The sequence below is a fragment of the Pristiophorus japonicus genome, chromosome 3 (genome assembly GCF_044704955.1).
Source record: "Pristiophorus japonicus isolate sPriJap1 chromosome 3, sPriJap1.hap1, whole genome shotgun sequence".
NCBI lineage: Eukaryota > Metazoa > Chordata > Chondrichthyes > Pristiophoridae > Pristiophorus > Pristiophorus japonicus.
This window is the reverse complement of record NC_091979.1, coordinates 306,177,494-306,205,120: the sequence shown is the minus strand read 5'-3', so window position 1 is coordinate 306,205,120 and position 27,627 is coordinate 306,177,494. Positions and strand designations below refer to the sequence as shown.

The 27,627-nt window shown below is 44.2% G+C and overlaps 1 protein-coding gene across 1 annotated transcript in view; it reads right to left on the bottom strand.

The window, feature by feature from the left end:
- Positions 1–2,977: 2,977 nt before the first annotated feature.
- Positions 2,978–27,627, bottom strand: part of ank3b (ankyrin 3b) — a 614,562-nt gene continuing 589,912 nt past the window's right edge. The window contains exons 40-47 of the mRNA XM_070876860.1: positions 25,978–26,121; positions 21,877–22,576; positions 17,798–18,212; positions 16,035–16,115; positions 12,379–12,462; positions 12,123–12,248; positions 6,608–6,704; positions 2,978–4,438 (exon numbers count right to left, since the gene is read on the bottom strand). Coding sequence (XP_070732961.1) covers positions 6,633–6,704; positions 12,123–12,248; positions 12,379–12,462; positions 16,035–16,115; positions 17,798–18,212; positions 21,877–22,576; positions 25,978–26,121 — 1,622 coding nt within the window. The 3' untranslated portion in view covers positions 2,978–4,438; positions 6,608–6,632. The remainder of the gene's footprint in view (positions 4,439–6,607; positions 6,705–12,122; positions 12,249–12,378; positions 12,463–16,034; positions 16,116–17,797; positions 18,213–21,876; positions 22,577–25,977; positions 26,122–27,627) is intronic.

Here is a 27,627-nt window from a genome sequence, read left to right as displayed (position 1 = left end):
GTAATGTGGGAAACACGGCAGCCAATTTGCACACAGCAAACTCCCACAAACAGCAATGACCAGATAATCTGTTTTTGTTATGTTGATTGAGGGATATTGGCCAGGACACCAGGGATAACTCCCCCGCTCTTCTTTGAAATAGTGTCATGGGATCTTTTACGTCCACCTGAGAGAGCAGACGGGGCCTCGGTTTAACGTCTCATCCGAAAGACGGCATCTCCGACAATGCAGCACGTCCCCCGAAGTGTCAGCCTAGATTTATGTGCTCAAGTTCCTGGAGTGGGAGTTGAACCCACAATCCTTCTGACTCAGAAGCGAGTGCGCTACCCACTGAGCCACAGTTGACACTAAGGCTACTCAACAATTGAGCATCCACAGCTCCCTGGTGCAGAGAATTCCAACAATTCACAACCCCTTGAGTGAAGAAATTTCTCCTCACCTCAGTGCGAAACGGCCAACCCTTATTCTGAGACTGTGACCCCTGGTTCTCGACTCCCCAACCAGAGGAAACATCCTCCCAGCATCTACACTGTCAAGCCCCTTAAGAATTTTAAATGTTTCAATGAGATCAACTCTTTCTTCTAAACTCTAGGAAATATAGCCCTAATCTACTCAATCCTCATTAGGTCAATCCCCTCATCCCAGGAATCAGTCTAGTGAACCTTTGTTGCACTCCCTCGAAGGCAAGTATATCCTTCCTTAGATAAGACTAAAACTGTATACAGTACTCCAGGTGTGGTCTCACCAAGACTTCCTTTCTCTTATACTTCAATTCCCTTGTGATAAAAGCTAACATACCATTTGCGTTCCAAATTGTTTGCTGTATCTGCATGTTAACTGATTCATGCACAAGGACACCTAGGTCCCTCTGTACATCAACATTTTCCAGTTTCTCACCTTTTTAAAAATACTCTGCTTTTCTATTTTTCCTGCAAAAGTGGATAAAAACCTAGCCCAATGGAACAGTATCTTGATTGGATAGCTGGAGGTGAGGGCCATTGGGATTGTTTCTCCCTGAAAGGTATTATAATTTGTATTAATTATGTTCAGAACATTTGTTTTTTGTTTCTCTAAATGTGCAGGAATTGTAAGGCAGGTTATTTAATGAGAGTATTTTTGTTTTCATGAGTAAATGCCCATTTTCTATCACTTGGCTTATTCAATGAATTGTCTTGTCCTGCTCCACACCATGTTGGCCAGAGCATCACGACGAACCACTTTTTCCATCTTTCCCCTTGCAACCATGTCATCTCCTGGGAGAGGCAAAAGAGAAAAAAGTCCAGGGCCAATAAGGGAAAAAATACTCTGGAAAATTCCTCTCATCATGGGGAGGGGACACCATTAAAATGTGCATCATCCCCAAGCTTATTTACATGGTTAATGATTTCATTTCTACTATTCCAAAAATGTTGGCAGATCAGTTGTTTGGGATAGTAAGAACCAGTGAGGGATATACAGTGAAACCTCTGTTGGTATAGATGGAGGAAACATGATGACTCAGTGATGTTGGAAAATTTGAAAGCTTTGACAAATCCCATCATCACACGCATGGGAGATAGGCGAAACCTGAGCAGTGAAGATTAGAACAAATCTCACAGGGACAGGTTACATCCCAGTGTTGGTAATGAGACGAAAAACTAAGTCAGAGGCATTGACTGAGAAGATATGGGGATTTCGAGGTGCAGCAATGGTCTCATTCTTTCTTCAAGTGGCTGAAGATGGACTTGACTTACCAAGTAATCAGCACTTTCAGTACCTACAAATTAGAAGCTTAATGCAAGCACAATGTATTGTAAACTCTTGAAGAGTCAAAGATAAACTTATCAAAGATAGTAATTACGGGCAAAAAGATTAATATCTACCGATTAGTGAAGCTCAAGAATTGAAGCAATAAAACAATAGAGGGGATGCGGACTGTATTGAGGGTTGCAGCTGGTGCTTCTGTGTAGCCAGCAAATCGATGTTGGATTTTATATATTGAAAACCAGAGCTCGAGAATGATGTTAACACAAGATCTTGGGTTCCTTGAGTGGGCTAATCTAAGCAAACACACTACTTGATGCCTAAATTTGGGAGTCCAAGCTTTGAGAGCCCAACTGCTGAATACAAGTTCTTATTGAATATATAATCAACACCACTCCTGAATACTGGCATCCTTATTCAGGTTCTATTGGCAGGGGCTTTTATATATAACAAGCCCCCCTTAGAAAGGTTCTCTGAGACTTCACCTCTGATGACTACATTACTAATGCAGATATGAAAAATAGAAACCGCTGTTTCGGAACAGTTCTAAGAGCATGAAGGAACAGCTCAGAAAATGCTTGCATTGTGTTTTATTATTTGGAAAATAAATTCTTCCCTGCTTTGACCCGCTTAAAATTCTGGTGTACAGGTTCGATCGCTGCATTAGCTGTCTCTCTATTTCAGAAAAAGGACTATGTTATAGGTGCACAAGTTACTCTCCTGTGTGTAAGAACTATAAAAGATAGGTATGCAAAAGTGACTTCGCCACCAAATTTTACAGTTAATGAAAGTGAATAAAGTTCAAATATTTTAATGCCAGAATCAACCCAGATAAAATCTGTACAACCGATGGATATTTTATGTAAAACTGCAACACCGGCACAGGCACGATGGGCGGAATGGCCTCCTTCAGTGCTGTACGATTCAATGCAAACTGGAATATTGGACTTGAGCGGGAGAGAGGGCTGAAAAATCCCAGTTTAAATCCCTAGAGGGCACATTCCCTCATCTTAGCTGGATTGTCTGGGAAACCATGATACAAGATGGGGCCTTTTTCTGATACTATTCAAGTGCTCACGGGTAATTAAGGAGCAGGTCGTTTGTACTTAAGCAACAGTGAACGTCAACTGAGGGCCATCTCGACAGGGGCTGACCGGAAAACAGAGAGGTACAGCGCATACGCTGCAATTTACCACGAGAGCAAGGCTTTCTAAGAAAATGCACAGAATACTAGTGATTTAACACAATTTATTTTTGCTTGAATAATCAACTGGATCATTCAGTGGAGTTTTGTTGTTTTCATACATATGTTATAAGAGCTATCTTCAGTGACTGCTTAATGTTTTCATATGAATATAATCAACAAAGGAGAATAATTCACCAAACTCAAATGTAGAACGCCCTTTTAACCACAGCAGGCCTTAACAACCTATTATTACACTGCTAAAAAAGATTACAGATGATCGGCTTATGGAAAGACTTCTACATCTTATCGCCAATACACATGATACAGTAATAATTTTACAGCGTGTTGCCAGTCTACAAGCATGTACATCCTCATCGTTTCAACTCGGTTTTTCAATACTGTGCCTGCAAGAGAATTAGTTCAACTATTGAATTGCAAGCATAAACCCCCTCTAGAAGCAAGAACTTGAAACACTTCCCCTTTGGCATCTTTTAAGATCGTTTTGTTATTTAAAAAAAAAAGCAAGGAAGAATAAAAGGGAAATGTGTGATAAATCCGGTGTTAAATCTCAACACTGTGTCTGCAAACTTAGAAAACAAAAGTTTAATTAAAGTGAGGGACACATGCATCAGAATATTGGTACTCTGAAGAAACTTTGTTTTGAGAATTTTTTTCCCCCACAGAATTAAACATTTTTCTTTAGAATGTTTTTGAAAATCATTTTAAACACTGCAGTGCAGTCTGAAAGAAAGCTATCTCAGTTAAAATGAAGCCAGCGTTTTTGCATATACAAAGATTATACCGTTTCTATTAATTGTACAAGAAATTGTGGAGTCACACTCAAAACGCTTTTAGTAGGTGGAATCAGCTTCTAAAGCGTGAATCGGACACTAAAACAGTAGAAGTGCTCTGCTAGTGCGTTTGCGTTGCTTCCAAAAACGCCACCTGATCAGAAATTTTAATTTTAACTTTTATTATTTTTTTTTTTACAGAGTTCTTTATGTACAGCAAAACCATTTATGATTTTTTTTTGTTGTGTGTTTTTATCTTTTTTTTAAAATAAGCAAGTAGATTTTTTTTTATACCCTGAAACCATGGGTTCAAGAAAATGATAAGGCGAGATGCTGTGTGTAATCAGTGATTCGAACACTCCTTGCCGGAACCTCGGCACGTTAATGATCTGCTGTCAACATCCTGTGTCACAGGAAAGGTATCGAAGGCGCTAATAAAAAACTCAGTCGGATGACACGGCTTGGTCTGAAAATTCGCCCGTACCGTTTAGCGCCTCGTGGCACCTGGCGCGTGCCAATCGCACTCTCTTCAGATCAATGAATGAAAGTGATTTCCCATGCGGTTTTAAAGTTGCTCATGCTAAATTAAAATATCCTCTTGTATCTAAACCATGCTTTAATGTGTGAAAGCAGCAGGCGCACACTTCATCTGCAGTCAGCTCCTCCTCCTCTGCTCCAGTCATTTCTTCCTGGACACTGGCAGTAGTAAAACGCATTCCTGTAAAAGACAGACAGACAGACAGACTTGTATTTAAATAGCGTTTTCGTCAACCTCGGCATGCCCAATACGCTTCACAGCCAATGAAGTGCTTTTGAAGTGTGGCCTCTGTTGTACTGTCGGAACCGCAGTAGCCAATTTGTGCAAAGCAAGATCATCTGTTTTAGTCAATTTTGTCCAGGACACCAGGGAGTGCTCACCTGCTCTTCTACGAAATAGTGCCGTGCAACGTTCCCTGTAAGCTTTGCGACCGTGCAGCGCTCCAGCAAAACCTACGCAGCCGGCTTTTCAATGTAAAAACCACACCTGCGCGATATTCTGAATGAAGGCAAAAAAATTTAGAGGAAACTTTGGTGCCGTGGGATGTTTTGACATCCACTTGAGGGGACAGACGGGGCTTCGGTTTAACATCTCATCTGAAAGGCGGCACCTCCAACAGAGCAGCACTCCCTCAGTACTGCACTGGCGTGTCAGCCTGGATTACGTGCTCATGTCTCTGGAGTGGGACTTAAACCTACGACCTCTGACTCAGGCAAAGGTGCCGTGACTGAGCCATGGCTCACATCTAAAAATCAGAAGCGCCCAGATTAAATACAGTCCTCCTAAAGCCTTCACACAAACTGCATCACATTGGATTTCCAACCCAATTGCTTTAAAAGAATCATTTATATAATGTCATTGTCACATATTCTCATTCCTCATGAGAGCACCTATTCAATAATCATTTATCTTTACACTGACACATTTAGGTGGAGCCCACAGGGCCACCAGGGTGCGTTTGGCTGGGCCAGCAGCTGCCACTGTCGGGCCGACTCAGGAGTTGGCCGACAATTAAAACAAAACGGCGGCCACAGCGGTGCCTTCAAGGGCAGCCGCAATGCCCAGCTACTGGCAGCTTCCCGCCGCGCAAAGCTGTCGGGGGCACCCGACCGGCGGTGGCCACGCTCCTGCGGGGTGGAAAAGGGGTCGGGGCGCCAGGCGAGGCGGAAATCAGTTTCCGCTGCCCCTGATTCGGGGGCAATTGTGGATGGGTTGGTCCGTCACCTGCCCCCGGTCGGAAAGGCCTTACCGCCTTTTAGAGGCAGGAACGGACCTTAAAGGGGGCAATTACCCCATAGAATAGAAAAGTGAAGATGCAGCCAACACCTGAGTAAGACCACTGTTGGAGCACTGTATTGCAGTTTTAGGCCCCACACTGTAGGAAGGATGTTGAGGCAATAGAGAGGATACAGAACAGATTCATTAGGATGATGCCTGGTATGAGAAATTACAAATGCAAAGGAAGACTTGGAGAAACTGGAGCTGTTTTCGGAGAAGACTACAAGGTGATTTGAGTGAGGTGTTTAATAGTATCACGGGATGGGAAAGCATCGATAGAAACAGTGATTGAGGAAGCAAGAACAAAATGGCACTGATACAAGAGATCGGTGATCGAGCGGAGCAGAAATTTGTTTTTAAAATCAGAGGCTGTGAAACGCAGAGTCAATGATTGAAGCAGAGACCATATCAACATTTAACAATGGGTTTGTAGGTGGTTGAAGGAAAGGGGAATACAGAAATATGGGATCAGGGGCAGGCACATGGGATTCGGACTGCTGCTCGAGTGGAGGAGAAACACCAACATGGACTGGTTGGGCCGAACTGCCTGTTTTGTGTTGTAATTTCTATGTCATTCTAAGTGACCCAGCTTCCAGCGTAGATGAGATTGGGAACTGTTGATGCGAGGAGTCTGTGTGTTCTCACCTCCTGGCACACCTTTCTTCTTTCCTGTATAGTTTGGCCAATTACAAAGTTCTTAGTGTAATTTATTCGGCAATACTTCTAATTAAGAATAAGATTAACAAAATAGCTGGATTCAAATCCATTAAAAAAAAATCATATTGTTAATTTATTAAGTTATGTGCATTTTTAAAATGGCCAACATTGTCCACTATCTTTCAGCTCTATAATCTGGGTTTAAGCTCGCACACCGATTAAAGTTGGGTTGCCCCATTTAATGGTCACCTCTACACAATGAGCAAGGTTGTTAAATTCCACATCACCACTTGAAGCCAGCAACGGTACACTTGCATTCTTCCCCACTGGTAAATGTAGAGAAGCTTTATCCGAAACCTAAACAGTAGGTGGCGCCGTCACACCGATACTCGTCCAGTATTACTGTACCTGTACCTCTATATTGGCTCTTTGCAGACCATTAATGAGTCTTCTTATCTGCCTGTCTAGTTGTCTCCTTTTTCACTCTGACAACTTTATACCCTTCAACCTGCTGAGGCAAAAGAAATAGCTGTTGGTTTCTTGACTCAGTAAGGAATAGTCTGAGAAGCTAGGATAGTCACACTGCGCGTTTAGAAGAAATCTCCGCCTTAGAAGCATTAAAATGTGTTAGCATGATGAGTGAGTACAGTTGAAATAGTTTAAAAATAATTCAGATCCCAGACGAACAGGTTTGGTTCATGCAGGCAACAGAATATTCTGCGAGAAAAGTCAAGCCATCGATCACTGGTGCAATCAATCAGTGCCAGGGAGATAGCTCAGTGAGCGAGAAAACAGCAAAGGCCAAAGAGCGTTAGGAGAATCACTGCACAACAAGGAAATCAGAATCAAGGCATCCACAGTAACCAGGTCCAGCTTCACTCCTGCAAATGTTAAATTCGGACATTACTATGAATGGCATGTGTAAAAAAAACACGTGACTTGTCAGCCTGCATAAAGAACAGCCTGCAGTTATCTATACCTCGACATTCACCATCCAACTTCCAACTTTTTGAAGGATATCAACTGATTTAAGCACAAAGTCCACATTAAGATCAGGATCAGTATCAGTTGCATGCTGGAAATCGTCTGAACAGTAATTATCAAGATGTCGACGAGTTCGTGTGAAAGGTATCCGAAGTTGAGGATTTAAGCTGAAGCCGTGCATGCTTTTCTGAACTTGATTTATGCGGCAGAAGCAGGTACTTCATGAGACAGAGCGCCGTCCTTAAGGGAAGCACTTAGTCTCAGAACATCTCAGCAAACAGTCGGCTCCAATCAGTCCAAATATAATTATACACACAACAGAATTAACAATTAGCTGCGAGACACTGACAGGACCTGTTCCCCAAATAATCCAACCCCTCCCCATCCCCCTCCCATCAAATTATTCAAGTGAATTAATATTTTGCAAATCAGAAAAGCACAGGGGCAGCTTTGGGTACTGTTGAGGGGGATGACTCATCAGGGGAGGGCAGCAGCAGCCAAGTTCATGGCACCATGGGTGACTCTGCTGCAGCAGGGCAGGAAAAAGAGTGGGAGAGCGATAGTGATAGGGGATTCGATTGTAAGGGGAATAGATAGGTGTTTCTGCGGCCGCAACCGAGATTCCAGGATGGTATGTTGCCTCCCTGGTGCAAGGGTCAAGGATGTCTCGGAGCGGGTGCAGGACATTCTAAAAAGGGAGGGTGAACAGCCAGTTGTCGTGGTGCACATAGGTACTAACGATATCGGTAAAAAACAGGATGAGGTCCTACAAGACGAATTTAGGGAGCTAGGAGCTAAATTAAAAAGTAGGACCTCAAAAGTAGTAATCTCAGGATTGCTACCAGTGCCACGTGTTAGTCAGAGTAGGAATCGCAGGATAGCTCAAATGAATACGTGGCTTGAGGAGTGGTACACAAGGGAGGGATTCAAATTCCTGGGACATTGGAACCAGTTCTGGGGGAAGGTGGGACCAGTACAAACCGGACGGTCTGCATCTGGGCAGGACCGGAACCAATGTCCTAGGGGGGAGTGTTGCTAGTGCTGTTGGGGAGGAGTTAAGCTAACATGGCAGGGGGAATGGGAACCTATGCAGGGAGACAGAGGGAAATAAAATGAAGGCAGAAGCAAAAGATAGAAAGGAGAATAGTAAAAATGGAGGGCAGAGAAACCCAAGGCAAAAAACAAAAAGGGCCACATTACAGCAAAATTCTAAAGGGGCAAAGTGTGTTAGAAAGACAAGCCTGAAGGCTTTGTGCCTCAATGCGAGGAGTATTCGGAATAAGGTGGACGAATTAACTGCGCAGACAGCAGTTAACGGATATGACGTAATTGGCATCACGGAGACATGGCTCCAGGGTGACCAAGGCTGGGAAGTCACCATCCAGGGGTATTCAACATTTAGGAAGGATAGGCAGAGAGGAAAACGAGGCGGGGTGGCGTTGCTGGTTAAAGAGGAAATTAATGCAATAGTAAGGAGGGACATTAGCCTGGATGATGTGGAATCGGTATGGGTGGAGCTGCGGAATACCAAAGTGCATAAAACACCAGTGGGAGTTGTGTACAGACCACCAAACAGTAGTAGTGAGGTTGGAGACAGCATCAAACAAGAAATAAGGGATGTGTGCAATAAAGGTACAGCAGTTATCATGGGCGACTTTAATCTACATATTGATTGGGCTAACCAAACTGGTAGTAATGTGGTGGAGGAGGATTTCCTGGAGTGTATTAGGGATGGTTATCTCGACCAATATGTCGAGGAACCAACTAGAGAGCTGGCCATCCTAGACTGGGTGATGTGTAATGAAAGCGACTAATTAGCAATCTTGTTGTGCGAGGCCCCTTGGGGAAGAGTGACCATAATATGGTAGAATTCTTTATTAAGATGGAGAGTGACACAGTTCATTCGGAAACAAGGGTCCTGAACTTAAAGAAAGGTAACTTCGACGGTATGAGGCGTGAATTGGCTAGAATAGATTGGCAAAGGATACTTAAAGGGTTGACGGTGGATAAGCAATGGCAAACATTTAAAGATCACATGGATGAACTTCAACAATTGTACATCCCTGTCTGGAGTAAAAATAAAACGGGGAAGGTGGCTAACAAGAGAAATTAAGGATAGTGTTAAAACCAAGGAAGAGGCATATAAATTGGCTAGAAAAAGTTACAAATCTGAGGACTGGGAGAAATTTACAATTCAACAGAGGAGGAATAAGGGTTTAATTAAGAGGAGAAAAATAGAGTACGAGAGGAAGCTTGCAGGGAACATAAAAACTGACTGCAAAAGCTTCTATAAATATTTGAAGAGAAAAAGATTAGTGAAGACAAATGTAGGTCCCTTGCAGTCGGATTCAGGTGAATTATAATAGGAAACAAAGAAATGGCAGACCAATTGAACAAATACTTTGGTTATGTCTTCACAAAGGAAGACACGAATACCCTTCCGAATGTACTAGGAGACAGTGGGTCTATTGAGAAGGAGGAACGGAAGGATATCCTTATTAGGCGGGAAATTGTGTTAGGGAAATTGATGGGATTAAAGGTCGATAAATCCCCGGGGCCTGATAGTCTGCTATACCTTTATTACACACATCCCAGACTACTTAAGGAAGTGGCCATAGAAATAGTGGATGCATTGGTGATCATTTTCCAACAGTCTATCGACTCTGGATCAGTTTCTATGGACTGGAGAGTAGCTAATGTAACACCACTTTTTAAAAAAGGAGGGAGAGAGAAAACGGGTAATTACAGTTAGCCTGACATCAGTAGTGGGGAAAATGTTGGAATCAATCATGAAGGATGAAATGGCAATGCATTTGGAAAGCAGTGAAGGGTCATGAAAGGGAAATCATGCTCGACGAATCTTCTGGAATTTTTTGAGGACGTAACTAGCAGAGTGGACAAGGGAGAACCAGTGGATGTGGTGTATTTGGACTTTCAAAAGGCTTTTGACAAGGTCCCGCACAAGAGATTGGTTTGCAAAGTCAAAGCGCATGGTATTGGGGGTAATGTACTGACGTGGATAGAGAACTGGTTGGCAGACAGGAAGCAGAGAGTCGGGATAAACTGGTCCTTTTCAGAATGGCAGGCAGTGACTAGTGGGGTGCCGCAGGGCTCAGTGCTGGGACCCCAGCTATTTACAATATACATTAATGATTTGGATGAGGGAATTGAGTGTAATATCTCCAAGTTTGCAGATGACATTAAACTGGGTGGTGGTGTGAGCTGTGAGGGGGATGCTAAGAGGCTGCAGGGTGACTTGGACAGGTTAGGTGAGTGGGCAAATGCATGGCAGACGCAATATAATGTGGATAAATGTGAGGTTATCCATTTTGGGGGCAAAAACACGAAGGCAGAATATTATCTGAATGGCGGCAGATTAGGAAAAGGGGAGGTGCAACGAGGCCTGGGTGTCATGGTTCATCAGTCATTGAAGGTTGACATGCAGGTACAACAGGCGATGAAGAAGGCAAATGGTATGTTGGCCTTCATAGCTAGAGGATTTGAGTATAGGAGCAGGGAGGTCTTACTGCAGTTGTACAGGGCCTTAGTGAGGCCTTACCTGGAATATTGTGTTCAGTTCTGGTCTCCTAATCGGATGAAGGACGTTCTTGCTATTGAGGGAGTGCAGCGAAGGTTCACCAGGCTAATTCCAGGGATGGCTGGACTGTCATATGAGGAGAGACTGGATCAACTGGGCCTTTATTCGCTGGAGTTTAGAAGGATGAGAGGGGATCTCATAGAAATGTATAAGATTCTGACAGGACTGGACAGGTTAGATGCGGGAAGAATGTTCCCGATGTTGGGGAAGTCCAGAACCAGGGGACACAATCTTAGGATAAGGGGTAGGCCATTAAGGACTGAGATGAGGAGAAACTTCTTCACTCAGAGTTGTTAACCTGTGGAATTCCCTGCCACAGAGAGTTGTTGATGCCAGTTCATTGGATATATTCAAGAGGGAGTTAGATATGGTCCTTATGGCTAAGGGGATCAAGAGGTATGGAGAGAAAGCAGGAAAGGGGTACTGAGGGAATGACCAGCCATGATCTTATTGAATGGCGGTGCAGGCTCGAAGAGCCGAATGGCCTACCCCTGCACCTATTTTCTATGTTTCTATGTTTCTACTCTAAAAGCTGCACTAACTGGAGTTCCCCTCTCTCCAAATTTGAGCATCAGATAAAAAAGTGTAAAAGCCAATCTGCACAATATATCCAGGAGGCAAACAGCATCGGGTCTATTTATTAACATTGACCAAAACTGAGTGGAGAGATTGAGAGAAATGAGTGGTTCAGCAATAATAACCGGTTAAGATTACTTAATCAAGACAGGCCATGCTCTCTGAATAATTGTGTAACTCCAAGTTCCTGTTTACACATTCTTTCATAAGATGTGAGTTCTTCATTATTATATTACCAACATTTATATTCATTCTATTTAATTTCCAAAGACAGTGCTGATTTGCAACCAATATATGGAACAGTCGGCAGTTTTGTTTTAAAAATATAACAAATTTGGAAACATTTGCAGGGCTATGGAGAAAGAGCAGGGGTAGTTGGACTAAGTAGATGGTTCTTTCAAAGAGGCGGCACAGACACAATGGGCCAAATGGCCGACTTCTCTGGTGGGTGATTCTATGACAAACTTGGAATATTTTTCATCCACCTCCTCAGGTATTGGCACAAAGGTCATTTTAACCCACAGTTCGCAAGCATCCTCCACTGAACCCAGGCTTTCTTAAGGCTTTCAACCGCTGCCAAATTAAAAGCACTTCAGTTCTGACAGAATGGTTACTAACTCGGTGAGGGAGGTGAAGGTCAGGGGTGAACTATTTGGGGCTTATGACCACTGGGCCACTTTTGTCTCCTGCGAAGCAGATTTCTTATCCCCAATTTATCACGTACATCTAATAATTAATTCTGCCGTTATTTTTTTTTTAATAGCTGCAAACCTCCTCTCTCATGGCACCACTTCCAAAGTAGTCAACGCCTTCAACATTGCCTTGCCCTTCCCCTTCATCGTCCTCACGATCCCTGCCAGGAGACAAAACATGTCGGCTCACCACTGTTCGGGTCACCTAAGAAAAGTGAAGGGAATTGAAAGGAAAGGGTGGGGTTAAAAAAAAACGCTGGTGTTTAAAGCCCCAAACACAGTTCAATGAGGCGAACTTTTAAGAAGTAGATAAAGCTGGTCAGCTGCAGCATTACTTTTCTGGTGACAACATTTCCATCTTCGTCGACGAACTGCTCTTCCGTGACCGACTCTCCAGGGACCTTTTTTGCGTCCTCTCCCTATAAAGGGTGCATTATGTGAAAATTAAGGTGTGCTTTTAACAATGGGAAGAGACCGACATAACAGTATGCAGCTTCGCACACCTATGGCATCCCTGCCCACTGGGAGGGGATAGGGGAGTCTCCCCGACTCAGGGAGGGGGAAGGGGAGTCTCCCCGGCTGAAAACACAGTAAGTTAGCATGTAGGTACAACAAGCAATTAGAAAGGCAAATGGCATGTTGGCCTTTACTGCAAGGGGGCTGGAGTACAAGAGTAAGGAAGTCTTGCTGCAATTGTGCAGGGCTTTGATGAGACCACACAGAGTACTGTGCACAGTTTTGGTCTCCACATCGGACTTGCGTTAGAGGCAGTGCAACAGAGGTTCACTAGATTGATCCCTGGGATCAAAGAGTTGTCGTATGAGGAAAGATTGAGCCTCTACTCTCTCGAGTTTAGAAGCATGAGAGCTGATCTCATTAAAACATAAGATTCTGAGGGAGACTGATATGGTAGTTGCTGAGCGGTTGTTTCGCCTGGCTGGATAGTCTACAACTAGGGCCCACAGTCTCAGGATAAGGAGTCAGCCATTTAAGACGGAGATGAATGTGGCTCTACAACAAAGAGGAATTTCTTCACTCAGTGGGTGGTGAATCTTTGGAATTCTCTACCCCAAAAGGCTGTGGATGCTCAGTCATTGAGTATATTCAAGGCGGAGATAGATAGATTTTTGGACTCTCGGGGAATCAAGGGATTATGGGGATCAGATGGGAAAGTGTTGAGGCCAAAGATCAGCTGTGGTCGTATTTAAGGGCGGAGCAGGCTCAAAGGGCTACATGGCCTACTCCTTCTATTTCTTACGTTAGAGTTGCCTCATCCCTGGCCAAAACATTAAAAAAAATGCTATTTTGGGTAATTAAAAAACATTACACTCAAATTTTTTTTAAATGGTTGTGGTTGTGGCGTAAGCCTAAGATTCAAAATATTTAAGTGCTGCATCAGTGTCTCATTCAAACTTTCTACACTCAGTCGCTCAGCTGCGGCTGTCATTACTGTGACAGGCTGCTGCTGCTGCAAGTACTATTTACTCTCCGAGGTCTCCTATTTCTCTCCCCTCCGCCCTAGCCTGGGAGACTTCCTTCCACTGGCCATGCCCCAACTCCTCTTCTGATGGGATCTTGCTTCGGGCAGGTGGGAGGTTCAATCTCAATCGAAGCTCCATGGAGACTGGCAGTCAAGGCTGAGTCCTGGCGTCCGAGTCCAGGTCTATTTCCCAGCCCTTTAGCCACGCTGCTATGACTTAACACGGATACGAGCTGGGAGGACAGCAGAAATCTGGGGTCCTTATTAACGGAACAATCTCATGCTCCTAAAGAAGTCACACTTGTCCCGTGACATCGAAAACAATTTACAACCAATGGATTACTGCTGAACTGCATCATCACTGTTATGTCGGCGATAATAACGATATTTGACTACATTGTTATGATGTTATGCATTCATTCAAGGGGTAGTTTTGCATCAATCCAAAATTTGTTAATTCAAAATAAATTTTTCAATCCATACGTAACTTGGTTATTACCGATTGTCACTATTCCGAAATGTATGGAACGATTTTTTTTGAAGTCGTTTCATTTTCAAAAAGAAAAGTTGAGCAGAAGAAAGACTTACATTTATATAGCACCTTTCACGATCACCAGACGTCTCAAAGTGCTTCACAGGCAATGAAGTACTTTTGGAGTGTAGTCACTGTTGTAATGTGGGAAATACGGCAGCCAATTTGCACACAACATCTTCCACAAACAGCAATGTGATAATGAGCAGATAAACAGTTTTTGTTATGTTGATTGAGGGATAAATATTGGCCAGGACATGGGTGATAATCCCCTGCTATTCTTCAAAATAGTGCCACGAGATCTTTTACGTTCAGCTGGTTTAACGTCTCATCTGAAAGACGGCACCTCAGACAGTGCAGCACTGGAGTGTCGGCCGAGAGTCATGTGCTCAAGTCTCTGGAGTGGGACTTGAACCCACAACCTTCTGACTCATAGGCGAGTGTGCTACCCACTGAGACACAGCTGACACAAGTAATCAGAAAAGGAACATTACAGGACAAGCACAAGAGTCAGATTCTGCATCAAGCATCAGACTGGAGGATTTGTTGAGTTTCACACATTTTCTTTTTATTAATGTCCTAAAAAAATTGTACTTAAGGCAAAGCAAAGAAAAACCATGGTTTACACACCATCCAAAACAAGAATACAGCAGCAGTCAGAGCATGTTTTCTGTTCGACGTACAGTTTGATGGACTGGAGTCACTTTGCAGACAAACCTGTTCTGGAATGGGGGAGCCAATTCCCTCCTTTCTCCTTTCCATCTTTTGCATACCATGGTATATTTTCCAATTGCATCGTCCCAGCATGGAGCCTCGCTGGCCAGGTGAGCACACACCGGGAAATCATGTGTGCGTGGCCCGTGATTTTTGCATCCGTTTATTTCTGACTGCGTGTGCCTCCGCGGCCCACTCCCCCACTTCAGGCAAGCTCCACACCCAGGGCGGGCAATGTCAACATGTCAAGTGGTGTGAAATTGGGTTTTATTTTCTCATCAGCATTTTTCATCATCTTAAGTTTCGCCAAGGAGGGAGACCAGGAAAGTTTCAGGGTTTTTGCTAAGCTGATCTGCTTTAATGGTGACACTGGTCTATCAGGTACTGTCACTTTCTGTGCTTTTTGGAATTGGCTGATCTGACAGATACGCACAGTTCTCATTGAGCAGTGCAACACAGCATAAATCAGAAGACGACCTACCATTTTGGTAACCCAATCATTGGCGACTGAGAAGCATTTCACTCACAAATTAACGGATGCATGAGGAGGGATGGAATCCATCCCGGACTCAGTTCAGGTCTTGGGGCAATGTCATACAAGGGAAACTATCTTCCTTAAGAAAAAAAGCAAAAGGAGAGATCCGATAGTTAAATTGTTAAAGGCAGCAAGCCCCAGAGAGCAGGAGTGTGTCAGATTCCACTCATGGTCTGTGCTGAGCTGAATGATCGCAAGCAGGGTGACAAGCAGGCGTGCTGCAGTTGTCCCCAGTATCCTTGGACTATGGAGAGAAGAGTTGGTGAGGGCTCCCGCACGCCAGCCAGTGAGCATGTCTGAATTCAGGGCGAAGACAGGGTGCCTAAAGTAGTCAAATAGCTGCGCAAAACTCACTAAATTTATGTGCCAAGAATGGCTGATTGGCTGAGGCACTAGAGAGTGTACTGGCATGATGCCGTTGTAAGGAGTTCAGCAAAGGGAGGGTGCAGTTGAGAAAATTGGTGGAAAAAGAAAACAGGAGTATCAACAGGTACAATTGAAAAATATTCAACAAATGATGAATTTGTAATTTAATGAAATGTCCATGAAGGAGCACGAAACCGAAGGCAGTTAGAAAGATGCTCATCAAACCGATGGATCTCATGAAAGACATGCTCGAGGTCAAAAAGCCCAAACACAGCAAACTGGAGAACGCAAGCAGAAACACAACAGACAGTCGCAGTCCAACAATTTCTCCAAGCAACGCATGACGAGCAAGAGGTCGGGATACCTTTAGAATCACCCTGCGACGTATCACCCTGGTGGTGACAATCTCCTCCTCATCCGAGCTAGGCTCGCTTTCCCCAAGCTCCTGATTGATGCATTTTAGCACATTATGTTATGAGATGGCATGTAATGTGATAACCGATAAGGACAGATATACTTGCTTTAAGTCAATGAGACCTACCTGGCATTTCACCACTTATCACTAACAGCCCATTAGGCACTGTGTTTTTATTAGGAGTGCAACAGTTTTGCTTCGTTCGATGCCAGCAGTCCCTGCTCAATGTCCCCTTTAAAGAAATGGCCAATATACGAGCAACCAAATTTGGCATGACAATGCCTCAGCTTTCTCAATCGCAAGGCATCTCCTCAACAATCAGCCCAAACATTTCACAATTTTAATTGTTACATATAAATAATATGAGTGGGTGGGTGGTTTCTTTAGATAAAGGGATCTGTCCCATTCCTTTTCAAGTGTCAACCTGAATATTATTACTCAGGTTTTAAAAGAAAATGTTGATAATCATTGAATTGGGGGATTAAGATTTAAATATAATTTCACCTATCAGGTATCGCTTCGATCACAGTTTAGACCATGTGCCTATTAAGATGATGACTAAACAGTAAGAAGAGAAGAAATTTAAACCTGTAATGTATCACTAAGATGTTCAAGTTAAAATCTTTCCTATTGTCCCTCACTTTGAGTTGGAACGACATCAATAATGGCTTTGAATGCGTATTTTCAAGGGCAAACACACATGGGCTTGTATATCGAGTTCAAGTCCTGTGCTGCAGATACCAGTGCAGGTCATGATGTAACTGCAGGGTAAACACATGCCAGGTAAGCCAAATGTAGCTTTGAAACAAAGAGCATTATCTCAAAAGATTAATGAATTCACTGCTGACGACAATAAAAAGCACAGGAGGATAATCCTGCCATCTTATTAGCAGTTGATTCAATGGTGTTTGTCTACAGTCAAGGCATGAAAGGTATCGATGTTTGCAATTACCAAAAGGCAGGATCTAATTCTGTTCAAGTCCAAAATAATTCCCCAGGACAGGAGCTGGGTAGCACGGTGGGGGTGGGGGGGTGGGGTGAGAGAGAAAACAGGGAGTGGTGGAAGGGGCGGGGAGCAGGGGAGTGCGGGGGAGCGAGGCGGGGAGTGAGGCGGAGGGGGAGCGAGGCGAGGCGCGGGGAGTGAGAGCAAGGCGAGGAGCGGGGGAATGGTGGAGGTGTGAGGCGAGGAGCGGGGGTGCGTGATGAAGGAGCAAGTGAGGAGCAGCAGGGGGTGAGCAGGGATTGGGAAGTAGCTGCAGTGAGGTGAGTGGAGCATGCTGTAAATGGAGTTCCAGGTTTGTGAGGGTAAGCTCTCTCCCACTTTATTCTTAGGATCATATGATGATGCATTCACCTCACAATTCACATCCGATACATTATCAAAGGCTTTCCTCTCATTAAAGACCAGTTACTTTGCCTGTGCTTTATGTTCTGCAGGTAGAAACCCTTTATGGTGGGAAATTATTGTTGCTTTTATTGGGTAGAATTTATCAGGGTGGAAATGAAACTGGGGAGAAAGGGATTGTGTGTCATGATTGGTGAATAATGAAAGCACAAAAAAATCAATTGGACAGGAGCAAAATACAGACTCCTAGCCAATGAGGAAGAAGAACACAAACTCAATGTTCCAAAAGGTAGACAACACTGGAGAAATATTACCGAGTTTACCAATTGAAATATGTCAGCATGCACGTGTAGGAAAGTTAATTCACCTGTGCTTTCTGTTCTGTTGGTAAAGGCCCTTCATCCCTGAAGCTCGGTCCCGATTTAATGACCTCTGACGTAGCCCAACTCGTTTTCTTCTCGCTGCCGAACAGAGGGACTCCGTGTTCCTCCGCACCCGGCTGCCTCATGTCTGCCAGGTCTTTCGGCAATTCCGTCATGGGCTCCACTTCTGTGATTAGCACCGAACGCTTCTGTGCCTTTCCGTTCAGTACTTTTCTGTCGTGTGGTGTTACAGGCACATCATCCGCCACCTCCTGAATCAAAGTTGCATGACTTGACTCTCTTTGACGTTCCAACCCATGCATGTCATGCTCTCCGTTCTCCTCAGGCTTTGAAACCTGTCCTTTCATATGAAACGCAGCAGAACCAGCAAGTTCATTCTTGATTCGTTGTTCTTGAAAACTACAAAATATGAAAATACTGATTAAAATGTCCTTTCAGCATGGAGCTGGGCAACATATTACATAACTCTTGTTTCTTGTATTTTAGATTCGTAATGTAAGGCACTGACCCTGAATTTGCAGTTGGAGGCTTCCCGCGGAAAAATACCTCCGATCCGCAAATAAAATGCGCACATAGCCGGTGGTCCGGGAGGTAAGGAGATTCGCAGTCCTGGGCCTCTCCGGGTACCCACATTCCCACGAATCCCGGGGCACAGACGGTTTGCAAGCGCCACTGGGTGATGTGGGCCGGCCCAATGAATGAATCAAGGGAATCCCCATTCATGCTTATGGGATATGGGGAATCCGTATGTACATAGAAACATAAGAAATTTACAGCGCAAAAGGAGGCCATTTCGGCCCATCGTGTCCATGCCGACCGACAAAGAGCCATACAGCCCTCTGTCAGCAGCCCTGAAGGTTACATATAAACCTCTGCGTAAAGAAGCCCCCCCTCAAATCCCCTCTAAACCTTCCACCAACCACCTTAAATATGTCCCCTCGTAATAGACCCCATCCACCAATGGAAATAGGCCCTTACTATCCACTATGTCCAGGCCCCTCAATATTTTGTACACCTCAATAAGATCTCCTCTCAACCTCCTCTGTTCCAATGAGAACAAACCCAGCCTATCCAATTTGTCCTCATAACTAAGATTCTCCATTCCAGGCAGCATCCTAGTAAATCTCCTCTGCACCCTCTCTAGTGCAATCATCCTTCCTCTAATACAGCAACCAGAACTGCACGCAATACTCCAGCTGTGGCCTAACCAAAGTTTTATACAATTTAAGCATAACCTCCCTGTTCTTCTATTCTATGCCTCGGCCAATAAAGGCAAGCATTCCATATGCCTTCTTAACCACCTTATCCGCCTGGCCTGCTACTTTCAGGGATATGTGGATAAGCACTCCAAGGTCCCTTTGTTCATCTAAACTATTAAGTGGCCGACTGCTTAATGTGCATACCCTTTCCTTATTAGCCCTCCCAAAGTGCATTACCTTACACTTCTCTGAATTAAATTCCATTTGCCACTGCTCTGCCCATCTGACCAGTAGATTGATATCCTCCTGCAGCCCTTGACTTTCCTCTTCATTATTAACCACACAGCCAATTTTAGTGTCGTCTGCAAACTTCTTAATCATACTCCCTATATTCAAATTTAAATTGTTGATATAGACCACAAAAAGCAAGGGATCCAATACTGAGCCCTGCGGAACCCCACTGGAAACATCCTTCCAGTCTGGAATAGGAATCCCCAAAAATACATCTACCCTTCAAATAAATTTTAAAAAACATTACTTATTTGAAATTAATTTAAATGGCATTTAATTAAATATTTAAAACAAACTTTTTGAAAAATAACTTTACATGTTTTAAAGGGGGCTAAAAATAAACTTCCCTTATTTCAGAGATTTCTAAATGTATAAATGCTGGATAAAAATTACTGTAATGTTTTTTAAAAACTCTTACGCTGGTAAAAGCAGACCTTCACTTGCTTGTACCAGGCGTAAGAATTTCATGGGCACTCGCTGGGCAGGAGTTGGGCAAATAGCCCAACGCTCCTCCTCGGATGCCACTTTCCCAGGGATGCATTGGATCGGTCAAGTAAGTTCTTGACAGATCGCAAGTTCTGGGTTTTCACGCATGCGCTTTGCACGTGAAAACCCAGAACTTGCGCGGTCTTTACAGGCATGTACGCTCCTCGTACACGCCCATAAGGGCCGCCCGCATATTATGGTCCAATTATGCAAAGATGCTCTTTTTAAAAATTCACTCTCGGGATGTGGGCATCACTGGTAAGGTCGGTTGCTCTGAGGTGATAATGGTGAGCTTTCTTCTTGAATCACTGGGTAGCAGTTTGGTACAACAGAGTGGCTTGCTTGGCCACTTTAGAGGGCAGTTAAGAGTCAACCACATTGGTGTAGGGCTGGAGTCACATTGAGAGACCGGGTAAGGATGGCAGGCTTCCTTCCCGAAAGGACATCAGTGAACCAGATGTGTTTTTAATAATTCATGGTCACTTTTACTGATATTGTTTTATTTGAGATTTTTTTAAACATTGAATTAAAATTCTCAAACATCCATGGCAGGATCTGGACTTGTTTTCTGTGGATTATTAGTCCAGAAACATGACCACTACACCACCATAACCCTTACAGTTTCCAATACAGGCCAAATTTGAATGACTCTCTATATGTAATATCCAATTCTTGTGGTCTGTAACCATGGGAGCAAGCAATCCGTTATCCTTCTGGGTACGACTGGGAAATTTAACGATTTGCACTTCTGAGTTTTACGAGAGAGAAGCACACATCAGGAATTTGGATGCAGAGGATGCTCCGCCCATCGTGACGCTTGCTGCTCGGGGCACTAACCCATAAAATGTACCTTATCGGCTGTTGTCACACTGGAGCCTGTAAACCCATGTTGCACTCACAGAGACAGATTTGAAAGGTGAATAAAACTAAAGGCGTATCTTCTCCCCTCACTCACCCCACAATTAATGCCAGAGCTTATGGCTTTTTAAAAATGGGAGTTGAATTACATCTATGCGCCCGGGTCCAATTTCCACCCCCCCCCCCCCCCACACTTTACCGCGATTACACTCGACTCCCCGCGTGCAACATTAATCGCGCAGTGTAAGCGTGTGACGTATGCTGGGGAAAAAAATGTTCAGTTTAAGTCAACCCCGGTATCTGCATCAAACACCCCCAAAATCAGGGATGGCATAGTCATATGCAGAATTACCGTGGGGGTCTTGGAGGACAGAAGCTGAAAGCACCCTGGGGGGGGAAGGGGAGGGGCGGTGTGGAGAGAGGCTGGGCTAAAGTGCATCCCTCAACCATGCTGCAACAATGAGCCAAAACCCCAAAATCAGAAAAGCAGCAGACTCTTCCACTCCCCACCGCCCACCACGGTACCAATGTGACACTCAATTCTCACAACAGCCGTCCTTTGTGGGGCCTTTTGCGAAGACCAACCATAAGTGCTCTGCCTGTGTGTCATGGAGTCTCACCCAGTAGGAAGGGAATAAAGACTTTTTAAATTTGTTTCACAGCCAGTACAGAAAGGAAGTGAATCCCATCAGTGGGTAGCACTCTCACCTCTAAGTCAGTTGGTTGTGGGTTCATGTCCCACTCCAGGGACTTGAGCATAAAATCTAGGCTGATATTTCATTGCAGTACTGAGGGAGTGCTGCACTGTCGGAGGCATTAAACTCAGACCCCGTCAACCCTCAGGTGGATGCAAAGGATCCCTTGGCACTATTTTGAAGAGCAGGAGTGTTCTCCCTAATGTCCTGGCCAATATTCATCCCTCAACCAACATTACTACACCAAATGACCTAGTCATTATCGCATTGCTGTTTGCGGGATCTTGCTGTGCGTAAAGTGACTGCCGCGTTTCCTACATCACAACAGTGAGTGCATTTCAAAAGTACTTAATTAGCTGTAAAGCACTTTGGAATGTCCTGAGGTCGTGAAAGGCGTTAAATAAAAGCAAGTTCTTTCTTTTGATTCAAACTCCGGTCTGAGGAGTGGGAGTACGGTGTGTTCACCCACTGCATCACTCAGTGTCCCGTCTCAACAAACCCTAGTGTCTTAAGAGCAGAGAATATTCCACTTACTTGGCATTGTCTTCATCCAGACCATCAATGCTCAAGTTGCAGCTTCTTGGGGTTGGTGGTTCCACGTCAACACTGGATGCATCACTGTGCCAACCTGGAACTGTAAAAAATTCTCTCTGGGAATTCTGAGCACAGGGAAGAGTCTGGTCCTCTTCCTTTGTCACCTCATCGCTGTCTGAACCTTCGGACCCTCGCCCCAGCTGAACAACCCCCAGGGCTTTTATTTTGAACTCTGCAAGCTCCTCAGCGTCGGGTGCATTACCCCTTTCCTCGCGCTGAAGCTGGTTGGAGGACGCCTTTTGTCTGGCCGTGTTGTCGCCCTCTAGTGGCTGGATGTGCTCCTCCTGCTGTATTTCACTGGAAGGCCAAGCAACACAATTGTTGCTCTTCTCTGTGTACTGAAGGTCAGGTTCATGCTTGGCGCCCACTGGCTCATTCATCTGCCGATGCAGTGAAGGGGCCATTTCACTTTTCACCCGACAGAGCATAGACGGATCAGTGCCAACTACTTCCAGTGACGTGTCCTCAGCATCTACGAAAGGCGGAGTTGCTTTTGGAGCCAGGGTTAGTTCACAGGGAGTTGGGGAGGTTGATTCTACACTACAAAAATTACTAAAATAATCGTCACATCGGAGAGGGGTGGGTGGCAAAAATTGCAATCCAGCAGGTGTCAGCAGCTCCGCTTGGATGGAAAGGTAACCTGAGTGGGCAAAACACAAATGGCACGAGCTACAGACAACATGCAGTAACACACGACAGGAACATGACAGGCAATGGTATCACGGCATGAAACGACTCAACACACATGGTGAAATGCAACTGTGATCTATACAGTGGATCAATGGAGGGACTAATATAAAGTAGCGATAGCACTTCCATTGTGCAGTTTCATTGCAAGCCACTACCCTACATTTTCAAATTAGCTTGTTTTCCAAAGACGAGATGTTCCATTCTACAATACTTAATTTTATAAAATAATTAATGCAAATTGGTAGTGTGATTACTTGAAATGATCACCGTGGCAAGTTTCGTTAAAACGGGTTCACAAATGATCGGACATTCTCCACTACCCGATGAACGAGAGGCCATGTTAATTGTGCTTTCCGTGCCAATCTGTGCAAAGCAGTTATGGCCAGTCCTGTGTTGATGCACAATTATTTTGGGTGCCCATCACGCAAGAGAGGACGCACAACTCAAACGCGCACGAGCGCACTATAGCCCCGAGGTGCAAGACCCCTTCCCTCATGTTCTCATTTCCCAGAGTGTAGTCGAAATTCATTCTGAATTATGAAAAGTGGTCTCTAAACCGGGTTCAGTTTTTATTTCTCAAAGCCCCGCTACCTAAATAACTCAATCCAAAAGACTGTTCTGTGCTCTTCAGTATTCAATGTCAGAGGCTTGGTCGGTTTCTGGATCAAGAATATTTTATTTCACACTTTGAGTTATTGGTACAGGAATGGCCAGCAACTGTTGTTAAAATGCTCCCTCTTGAATCTTTATTTTGAGTGCTCAATCCCTGCATCAAATTAGGTAACTTGCAGCTCAGGTACTTAAGAATGAAGTGCTCCCACATTGCATTTTTAATGCATTGGTTCATTCAATGCATTCATTTCGCTCAAATGGAATGGATGTTACTGGACGGACTGACTGAGAAAGCTGGAGTCGCTGCTGGAAATATTCTCCACCTGAGCAATGGACTTGATGCAAGAGGGCCAGCAAGTGTGTGAAAGGGCTGGCTATGAGGCAAACCCTCAAGTCCCACAGCAGGTCTCTTGTACCAGGTTGTGACACCAGAGATGTTGAAGATGCTGAGGTTCGGCAGCGACAGAGCGGAGCTATCCTCCTTCCACAAAGCCTCAGGACAATACCCCAACTGCACTGACAATCACTGACTGAGCCAAATGGCCTTCATTTTTCAAGTGTCTGGCTTGGTCCAGCCTGGCACTGGCGAGATCTGCAGAGGCATCAAGGGCCTTCCATGTGAGTCAGCCATGCCCGCATTGCGATTGGCTGATGGGAGTTGCCTACTTCTGGCCACCTCCTCCCATGCTTGGTGCCTCAGGTGTTTCTGGGAGCGAGTGTGGCCATGAGCCACATTAAATTACATGCTTCTCCTCCCCGAGTCCTTGTAGTAGGATTTCCAGCACCTGACCTGCAAAACTGCTGCTCCTCATTTTGCATTATAGTTCCGCAACAATTCTATCCAGTTTACCTCTATCCTTTACACGTTACTCTTAACTGCAGTACACCAGCTGACTAAGACTAATGCTTCTCCCCTTTTCATTGGCTGGCCAAGCTGTATGGGAAATAACAACCCTCATTTTGGGCCACAAAATAAAAACAGTAAAACTGCGGGGGGCAATTTTAACCTGACACGCCCTGCAGGAAACTGACAGGCCCTGAAGTATCTATCCTTAGCCCCCTCTCCTTTCTCATCTACACTGCTACCCCTCCATGATATCATCCGAAGACATACCGTCAGGATCTGCTTGTACACCGGCCTCAAGGATTCCACACTCCCTGCTCTAAACTATGGAATTCCTCCTCTAAACCGCTTCATGTCTCTCTCTTCCTTTGAGACCCTCCTTAAAACTCACCTCTTTGACCAAGCTTTTAATCACCGTCCCAATATTAACTTTGGCTTGGTGTCAATTTTTGTCTAATTATGTTCCTGTGAAGTGCCTTGGAACATCTTTCTATGTTAGAGTGCTACATTGTTATTATTGTTGGCAAATTACTTCCCCATTTTACTCAAACACTTCACATAAAGCTTAAATGGAGACAACTGGAGCTACCTGTACTTTATATGCTCATGTATTAGAATTCTCATTTCATGCCCTGTATTATAATGAACACGGTTTATACTGCCCCATGGATAACTGGGTACTAGTTTTAGAAACTATTAACAAATTAACATGGCCAGTCATTCATCTCTGCCTTTAGACCGTCTTTTTGGATAAGTCCTTAGATTTGCAAACTATACAGCATGATGGCCTACAGCATTTCTAGAACGATTGGAAACAATGAGGAGCTGATAGCAAGACAAGGAGGATAATGCAGAGGTAAGTTTCTACAAGATGATGTCAGATCCAGTGGATTTTATTGACTATGGTAACTGCGGTGAGAGGGGAGAGTTGGGTGAACTCAAGGACAAATGCACAGATAAGCACACTGATTAAAAAAAAGAGAAAATGATTTGAAATGATCAACATTATATTAGCTCGTAGACAACAGAAATAATAACTATATAATCGAAACTGCTTTTTAACACATGAAGGGGCCAATGTAAAGGTTAGGAAATGGGAAGCACTGGAATGGGATTGGGAGCGGCACAATAAATGAAATCTAATTTATTAATTATCAGAAGGAGCACAACCAGCGGAGCTTCCCAAAGTCAGCGGAGAGAACAGCAGAGACGGTCACATCTTGGCATAGGAGAGAGGTGTGCCGGGCAGGTTCAGAGAGGATGAGTGACAAAGTGCAGAAGAAGCAGCTAACATCTGTGCAAAACAATCCTAAGAAAACTGAAATAGCAGAAATAAAAGCCTAAAGAAATAAGGACACTGGCATTTTACATCTACTAACGTATTCACCACTAGATCACAACACGGTCAGGATTAAATTTGGTACATTCGCCTTCTGGCCGGAGCTGTACACGCGGGACGCATGCAAGGAGTGTAGGTGCTGAGGTTGGTGCATCCACAGCATTTACTAATCCGTTAATTGAAGGGATGGAAACTTCCGTGGGGCCCACTGTTCACGTCAGAACTCCCGCTATATGCTCCCAGCAGAAAGCCAGCAGCATGATGTTGTAAGATCCACCCGACAGCACATGAATGCACAGTAATGCAACGTGCAATACTGCTGAATAATTTCCTGCTAGAATAAGCTTCTAAGCTCCAATATCAATAATGTATTTTTCAAAGCAGTACTGGGGCTTTAATGTTATCTTTATCTTGCATTTATTTTGCAGTTGGGGAAAATGATCTTGCAACATGTTACAGCCTGATTATTGCCAAGGATGAAAATACTAATTTTAAGGATACATGAACTCAGTGCACAACTGCCCCTCAAACAGAAGTCAAAAGAATGCAAAATTACCGTCCGACTGATCCATGAACACACAGCTATCGTCAGCAAAACTTCTCGTGCCAGAAACATTACCATAGTCAAATATCGGGCCTTCTAGTAAGGTCACAATGTCCATTCGGTTAATCTTTTTGAGGACTCCGCTTAAGGCATCAGCTGCAGAAAGAAGATAGATATGCTGACCGTGTATCGTGATCCAAAACACTCAGACAGAACCAGCGCAGCATTTTTAATAGTTTACAGGACTAAACTCATTCTTAAGGACGGCATCTGTGTGGGGAAGGGCGCAGTCATATACTTACCTCTTCACCAGGGCCACACTGCTAGCATTCTCTTTAAATAAATTAACTGGAAATTTTTCTAAAAGGCCTTGACTGACCAACCTTTAATATGAAGCAGGCTTGCTGTTCTGATAAAGGACGGTATTTTACACCCGGGCGACTAGTTGGAAACGGATAGGATGGGGGAACCCAGAACAAAGGGACACAATTTTTAAATTAGAGCTAGGGCATTTAGGAGTGAAATCAGGAAGCACTTTCCTCCACCTCTTCCCCACCCCAACCAAAAGCTTGAGATGTTGGGTCAATTGAAATTTTTAAGACTGGGAGAGAGTTTTGTTAGACAAGGGTATTAAGGGATAAGGAACCAAGACAGGTAAATAGGGTTAAGCTATAGATCAGCTGTGATCTAATTGAATCACGGAACAGGCTCGAGGGGCAGAATGGCCTACTCCTGTTCCAATATTCTCACAATAGCTGTTATTTTATAGCGAGAGTATATCACCCTGTAATTGTTCTATCTGCCCATTGGGGTTCCAAACGTTGCACAAAGTGCTGAGTGAAATTCTTTTTCATCCACCATTTCCTGAAATTTCTGTTGTCTAAAACAAAGGTCTAAACAAAATTGTTTTAATTACATATTTCACAGCAACATGATTAGATCTATCCATTAAATTGTGTTTTGCACCCTTTAATTACTTCATTAAAGTTTTTACTTCAAGGCCTCCGCCTCTCCCAAAAGCCTGGGCTCGGGATTAATCTTGTTGGCCAGAGCTGTAACTTTGACATTCAGTCAGTAGTACTGATTGAGGCAATGTGTTTTCTTATATGTGTGTGAAAGTATGGTGGTACTGTTATATTTGTGGACTTGTATTTACTCTGTACAGCCACCAGAGGGCTCATCCCCTGGAGTCCCAAGGGATCCCATAATCCCTTGGGAGCACAGGTATTTAAGGAGGCTTCATAGGTTGGAGAGGCTCTCTGGAGACCTGCAAGAAAAGACTAAGGTCACACCTTACTTTGAGCTTACAGTATTCAGTCTGACTTTTTCTCCAAACACAACTACCAATGCCATCATACCGATCCAAAACCAGTGCTGTCACACATGGGAAGCCCTCCAAAACCAGTACTGCCAGACTCGTTCCTTGCCCCTCCCTTCACTTCTGACAAACAGGAATCCATCATGAGCCAAACCTTGTATTCAACCACCACTTTGGCAAATCTCCGCTCGACCTTATAGTTTTGCCAGACCCAACTTTCTTCCTTCATTGTCATGCCAGATCATAGGTCCCTTCCTCCCTCCCCATGCCAGAAAAACCCTGACCTTTCTTCAGTGTTATCAAATCCCAGGACTATCCCCCAATGCAGCTAAACCTCAATCCTC